Source organism: Elephantulus edwardii, unplaced genomic scaffold (assembly GCF_000299155.1).
Source record: "Elephantulus edwardii isolate Elephantulus edwardi_28Jun2011 unplaced genomic scaffold, EleEdw1.0 scaffold00086, whole genome shotgun sequence".
Lineage (NCBI taxonomy): Eukaryota > Metazoa > Chordata > Mammalia > Macroscelidea > Macroscelididae > Elephantulus > Elephantulus edwardii.
Genome location: NW_006399836.1, coordinates 7,316,488 through 7,324,016, shown reverse-complemented (window position 1 = coordinate 7,324,016; position 7,529 = coordinate 7,316,488). Strand labels below are relative to the sequence as shown.

The window sequence follows — 7,529 nt, the reverse complement described above, 5'->3', positions numbered from 1 at the left end:
CTCTGCCGGCCGGCGCGCCGTTGCCAAGGCCTCCCCCCTCCCCCGGGCGGTTGCTAGGGAAAGTGAGCGCTCGAGGGGCGGGGGCACGAGCTGGTTCTTAAAGGGGCCCCGCCTTGGCGGTGAGAACGGGGGGGCCGAGGCTGGAGCAGGGGGGGACACTGGGCCGGTGAGAAGCTCCGTGAGGCGCAAGGCTGTCTCCGCTATTCTCCCCTCCTCGCCGTCTTCCCGGCTCCCGACAGCGGCCACCCTCTTCTCTCTCTTCAGCCCGCCGTGCCATTGTCCCCAGGCCGCAGACGGGGATGGCGACAGAACCCTGAACTGGGACTCTGCAGCCGCTGCGCATCCTCCCAGCCCAAGTTTGCAAACAGTTAAATATGATACAGCAGAAATGCATTTGCTGCTGCCTTGCCAGGCCCTGCGGGAATTTTTTTAAAAAACACTAGACACCCCCCCCCCCCTTGCTTATCCATTATTTATGTGTTCGTGGGAGTGTGGTTTTGTAACTAGTTCGGCTAAATTAAAACAAAAAACGCCACCGCAGAAAGGGAGGGGTGCAGAGGATGGGGCAGCGGGAGGCCGGGGATCTAGTCTAGCCGACTTATGACCGGGGCTGGGACGGCGACACCTGCCTGCCTGCACCCAGGAGGCCCCAGGGGCAGCCAGGGGGCCGCACCCCGCCTTGGGCCCCCACGTGGGTCATCCTGGGGTCACTGGGCAGAAACCGCCCGGGCGGTCATATCTGTGTGTTTTCTGATATCCCGGGCCCCTGCTCACGTCACTTCTGCCGCCTGCAGTTCCTCTGCTGGTTCCGCCATTGCTCAGAGCGAGACCAGACCTCTGCTTCGCATCTGGGAAGGGGCTGGGGGATCGCAAGGGGCCGCGAGTGGACACAGATGAGCTCTGCCCCGCAAGACGCTGCCTGCCTTTTATTCAGAAACGGTTTAAACACTATTATTTTTTCATCACACCAATAGTTTTGTTCTTTAAAAGGAAGAGAAAGAAAATACACATAAGGGGAGAAACACCCATATTGTTCATAATATCCTCCCTTGAGAAAATTATTGTTTACATCTTGACAAATCTTCCAGTCTCTTTTCTAGGCCTATAAAAAGCACGCTCACACATATTCTCTCTCTCTCTCTCTCTCTCTCTCACACACACACACACACACACACGCACACACAGTCAATTAAAACATTTTAAACAAAATGGGACTGTATTATTCACACCTCTCTGGAAGTCGCCTCTCCCTCTTATTGATATAAAGTGACACCTTTGTGTCACAAGCTGCAGCTCTTACCTTCGCTCGTGGCTGGGGTGGGGCTGAGATGGGGGTTGGCAGAAGGGGTGTTAAAGGTCAGCGGTATCTCGCTCACATAACTCGTTTGTTTAAAAAGAGCCTTTTTACATTTTTGTTCAGCACCACCAATTGTGGTTCCAAATCAACCACATAAAAATGCCAGCTCTGCACCCCTGCTGTTTTGTTCAATCGTTATCTTAGGAGACATTCCTGACCTCCCTTCCCCCCCTCCCCCCCTTACAATCATGCTACCAACGAACACTGGTCCCTGGTGAGGTCTGGTGTGCCAGGTAGATGGAGAGCTGCCTCCTGAGATAGAGATGGTGAATGAGTGTGTGTGTGTGTGTGCTGTGGATTTAAGAGACAGGTAGCAGGATAAAGTAGGTAAGCATGAATTCATTTATTAGTTCCTCCAGCAAGCGTCTGTGAGACCCTGTGAAGCACCAGGCTTTGGATTAAACCAGCAGAAAGCAAAGGTGGCCCCGGCTTGTGGTTTTCTTGGTTATTCTGTGAGTAGGCACCTGCCAATGCTGTGTGACTAGTGCAAGAGTAAAGGTGTGTCACTTTCTTATTTCTGCTTTAACAAATCACTGCAATTTTAGTAGCTTAAAACAACATGCCTCGTGGGTAAGGAGTTGCCCTGCCTTTCCAAAGGCAGACTGGTTCAAATACACCAGCTGTTTGGCAGGAGAAAGATGGGAAATCTCCTCCTACGCCACTTGACAGCCTCTGAGAATGCGCTGGAGGAGCATCAATCCATTCTGACACAATGGCGCCTAGCAACTAAGCAACACGAATATATCATTTTATGGGCTAAGAGATTCAAAAGTCAAAAATTAGTGTCACAGAACCAATGTCAAGGTATGGGCAAAGTAGGTTCTTCTGAATCTCTTGGTGAGACTTCTCTCCCCGCCTCTCCTGGTATCTGGAGGTGGCTGGCATTCCTTGACCCCACCACTCCAATCTTGGTTTCCTTCTGATGCCAACTTTCTGCGCTTTTCTTGAAAGTATCCTTGTGATTCCATTGGGTTCACCGGGTAATCCAGGAATCATCTCCCCAGCTCAGTATCTTTACCATAATCCTATCTACAAAGTTCCCTTCATCATGGAAAAGAACATATTCCGCAGGTCCTGGAATGAGGAAAAGGATATTCTTTGGGAGCTCTGGTGGAATGGTCGGTGGGATATTGTGGTGCTCACCAAGGATGCCTCTCCACGATGTTGGAATCCATCCACCAGTTGCTCAGCAGGAAAAGGATGGGGAGTCTCCTCTCAGTGAGAGTTACAGCTGCCACGCGTCAGACCTGACTGATAGGGGTGAGTGTGAGTTTTCCAGAGTCTGTTCCACCAGAATTCTAGATAAAGAATTAGCCCACTGCTTGGAGGAGGAGCCGCTGAAAGGGCTTCTCCCAGATGGAGGCCTTTGATTTGAGATTTGAAAGATGAATAGGAATTTGCCTGCAGATGAAGAATGAAAAACACAGCCCAGTAGAGGGATTCATTTGAGCCAGAGTTTCCAATTAGGGATGACAAATAGTCGGATCACCCCCCCCCCCCTTGGGACTGGCTTTGAGCAAGAGGCTGAGTGATCACAGCAAGCTATGAGGTGGAGTAAGAGCATTCACAGATGGTCCCAAGACTTACGTCTTGCCCTGGCCCCAGTACATAGGGCCTGTATTATTCCTTCTCTTAAAGGATGCAAGGGATTTGTTACGATGCTGGAATTTTACTCACATGATTATTGTTATAGGTGCTGACAAATTAGCTCCGATGTATAACAATCCGCTGCACAATTGAGTGAAATCTTGCCTGATCCGTGTCACCCTCACAATCTTGGCTGTTTTTTTGATGGGCGGGCGCTGTCTCACTCCATCTCCTTGACAGTCTTCCTTTTATTTTCCTTGGCTTTTGTGAGCATGAGGCCCTCCTGTCATTCAAACTAAAAACCCCACTCAAACACAGTTCCAACCCACAGCACCCTCCATCGAGTTTTGAGGCTGTAAGTTACAATGAGAAATCACCCATTTCTCACTAAGAAACCACTGGGGGATTTGAACCAATGAAGATGAAGGGCCATTGGGTTAACAGCACAACTTGCTACTAACTGCATCACTCGGACTCCCTCCTCCTGTAATTAGATTACTAACTTGTGGTTGCTGTGAAGCTGAACACTGTGACACTGATGTGTCAAATGCGATGACAATTACCCACGGTGGACAGTGTTTGGTGGTGCTCTCTGGTTGAAACAAGCTTGTAAGCAGGAGTGGCAACCGCTTCTGTAAATAGCTTGCCTCTGGAAACCCTACGAACCTGGAGAAAGGAGGAAAGTTATACAGGTGTCCAGGTCTTTCGTTCATAGGATTGCTATGAGTTGCCTACGATTCGGCGGCACTTAACAACAACAACAACATGTGACAAAAGTGAAAAGATTTCCCCTAGTGGTGCAGGCAACAGTGGTTTTCAGGGCTTGAGGGCTCCGGCCTGAGAATCAGCAGGACCTGAATTCTGTCAACACCCAGTGAGTTTGGAAGGGGAGCCTTTAGCTTCAGTTGAGACAGGACCTCTGCTGAAACCTTGGACTTAACCTTGCCGAGTCCCGAGCTAAGAACCCGGTTAAGCTGTTCCTCTACTTTAGTTTGCAGAACCTAAAATAAAAGAGGAATGTTTAAAGCCACCAAGATTGTGACAATTTGTTACATGGTAATAGAAATCTAATAAAGAAGGTCATACAGAAGGCAAGGGGGAGGGAAGACCTAGGCCACACACCTGAGTGAAACACTGCCTGCTCCCAAGCCAGCCTCCTGGTCTCCACATGCTTTAAGTTCATTGTTACAATCACTGTGGCAATCCATCCATCACCATATGGAGTATATTCCTCGTATTTGCTGACCCTCTAATAAGCATAGGAAGTTTTGGTCAAAATGAGCTATGAGGTTTGATAAGAGGTTTCAAGATGGTCTCAAGCTCCCTGCCCTCCCCCTGCCCTGGTATGTTGTTGTTGTGAGGTGCTGTCAAGTGGAGTATGACCCACAGAGACCTGAACCCCATCCTAACCTGTGCCATCCTCACACTGTCTGACACACTTGAGCCCATTGCAGCAGTCACCGTGTCAATCCACCTGACTGAAGGTCTTCTTCTCTTTCAAGGATCCTCAACCTTTCCAAGCAGGATAGCCCTTTCCAAGGAATAGCTTTTCATAGCAACATTCCCAATATAATGAAGCTTTATCATCCTTGCCTCCAAGGAGCACTCTGGCTGCACTTTCTCCAAGACATATCTGTTTGTTCTTTTGGCGGTCCATGAGATATTCAGCACTGTTCTCCAACACCACAGCTCAAAGGTATCAATTTTTCTGTCATCTTGATTCACTGTCAAGCTCTCAGATGCATAGCGAGTGATTGGAAAAACTATGGCCTCAATCAGGCACACCTTAGTCCTCAAACTGACATCATTGCTACTCAATAATTTGGTGAAGTTGCTGACTGCAGATTTTCCCAGCACCAATACGTGCCCTGATTTACCAACTGCTGGTACGTTGCATATTGATTGTGGATTCAAGTAAGATAAAATTGTTGATAACTTCAATCTTTTCTCCATCTATCACAATGCTGCCTATCACTCTAGTGGTAAGAATCTTTGTCTTCTTGACATTGGCAGTCCATACTGGAGACTGTATTCTTGGGTCTCCTGCAGCAAGTGCTTCGAAGTCCTCCTCACTTTCAGCAAACAAGGTTGTGTCATGTACATAATGCAAGTTCTTGATGAGTCTTTTTTTTTTATGAGTCTTTTGATCTTGATGCCACATTCTTCTTCAGAGTCCAGCTTCTCTAATGGTTTATTAAGCCTACAGTCTAAATAGGTATGAAGAAAAGATATAATCCTGAAGCACGCCTTTCTGAATTTTAAACCATGTATTGTTCTCTTGCTCTGTTCGCACAGCAGCCTCTTGGTCCATGTCTAGGTTTCTCATGAGCACAATTGAGTTTTTGAGATTCCCATTCTTCTCAATGTTAGCCACAACTTGTTATGATTCACATAATCAAATGCCTTCACATAGTCAATAAAGCATAAATAGACATTCTCATGGTGTTCTTTATTTTCAGCCAGGATGTATCATCAGCAATGATATCTCAATGCCACGGCCTCTTCTAAATCCTGCTTGAACTTGTGGCAGTTGGTTCCCTATGTATGTACTGTTCCACATAGAATAAAGAATGACCTTTAGCTATATTTTAATGGTCTTTAGCAATATTTTGCTTGTATGTGATATTAATGATATTGTTAGATAGTTTTCACATTCTGTTGGATCACCTTTCTTGGGAATGGGAACAAATATGGACCTCCTTTTCCAGTCAGTGAGCCAGGCAGCTGTCCTCTAAATTTCCTGGCATAGACTGGTGAGCACGTCCAAAGCTGTATCTATTAGTTGAAACAGGTCAATCGGTATCCTATTGAGTCCCGGGATTTTTTGCCAATGCCTTCAATGCAGCTTCAACTTCCTCCTTCATTACCATTGGCTCCTGCTTGTATGGAACTTCCCGAAATTATTCCGTGTCAGTCAGTTCTTTTTGGTACAGTGACTGTGTTTATTCTCTCCATCTTCTTTTGATGCTTCCTGGGTCATTCAATATATCGTCCATAGCATCTTTCAATATTGTGACTCGAGGCTTAAATTTGTTTTTCAGTTCTTTCAGCTTAAGAAATGCCAAGTGAGATCTTATCTTTTCATTTTCTGGTTCTGTGCACAGGCCATTATATCACTCTGCTTTATCTGCCTGAGCTTCCCTTTGAAATCTTCTGTTCAACCCTTTTACTTCAGCATCTTTTACTCGTGGTATACAGTTCCTATATTATCCCTTCTCCTAGAAAATGCATGTGATTTATTAATACACTGGGATTTTACCAACATGATTGTTCTTAAGTGCTGACAAATTACACACAGTTCAAATCTACCAACTGCTCCATGTGAGAAGGATGGGCATTCTTCTCCTGTGTAATTTACTGCCTCTGAAAACCCACTGAGGTGGCCCTCAGCTGTGAGTCAATTCTGACTCTACGGTACACAACAACAACTACTGAATATAATGTCCTTCTCCATGGACTGTTTCCTCCTGAAAACAAGCCCAAAGTATGTGAGATAAAGTCTTATCATCCTTGCCTCCAAGGAGCCTTGTAACTGCACTTTGGCCAAGATAGATTTGTTTGCAATTTTGTCAATCTATGGTCTGAATACTCAGTGTCTTTTGCCAAAACCATAATTCAAAGACATCATTGTGCAACTTTTCCTTAGAGACCATTATTATAATAATAATAATTTACTTCGAACGGCTTCCCCAGTTGGACACTGCTCATACTTAGAGTTGATCGGATCCCTGGGGCCAGTTGTTCCCAGGACACGACACCGTGACTCAGTGACCTCCATCAATCAGTAGAGGGTGGTTGGGATTCATGCCTGTGTGTCTGCTCTCTGCATCTCTGCTATCAGGCGGAGGTAACTGTTTAATAAATATCTGCTACATATTGAGCAAGCAAATCCTCCGAGCTGGAGACTATGGAGTGGGGAGTAAGGCTTTGCTAAAAAGGATTTGCCTGCGCTTGCAAAGGAAAAGGCTTAAGGATGTCAGAGCAGAATGCATGTCAAAGGCTTAGAGCATCAGCCTGGTGTGACCGAAACACTCAGACTGCTCTTGACGCTCTGAAGAACGCCACAAGTGGGCTAGAATAGCTGCCTCCCTCTCCCACTGACGGCCGCTCCACGTTCAAGTTCTAGAATGGCTATTCCCTTCTTGTGGCCAAAAGAGAATCACAGGAGCAGGGAACCATGGCACAGGCTTTCATTCTGTTCCTGGAGGGCTAGGATTAAAACAAGGAAGGTAGCATCACGTTGTGGTTGTTGTTATGTGCCAGCAAGTTGACTACAACTCATAGTGACCTTATGAACAATTGCTCTGAACCCTGCTCTATCTTGAGCCAACCTCACTGTCTCCAACACACCTGACCGCATGTCCCCAGTCATTGTGTCAATCCCTCTCATCTTGGGTCTTCCTCTCCTGCACTGTCTCTTTACCCTTCAAAGCATGATGACCTTCTCCAAGGACTGGTTCCTCTTGGGCATGTGTCCAATGTATGTGAGATGGAGTTTCAAATTCCTTGTCTCTACAGGCCATGGTCTTTGCAATCACTTGTTATGCATCAGAGAGTTGGACAATGACTAGGGAGGATAGAAGGA

The 7,529-nt window shown here is 46.6% G+C and overlaps 1 protein-coding gene across 1 annotated transcript in view; it reads right to left on the bottom strand.

The window, feature by feature from the left end:
• Positions 1-7,529, bottom strand: part of CBX6 (chromobox homolog 6) — a 17,744-nt gene that overhangs the window by 7,835 nt on the left and 2,380 nt on the right. Inside the window, exon 2 of the mRNA XM_006890203.1 lies at positions 7,341-7,361. Within this exon, the coding sequence (XP_006890265.1) occupies positions 7,341-7,361 (21 nt within the window). The remainder of the gene's footprint in view (positions 1-7,340; positions 7,362-7,529) is intronic.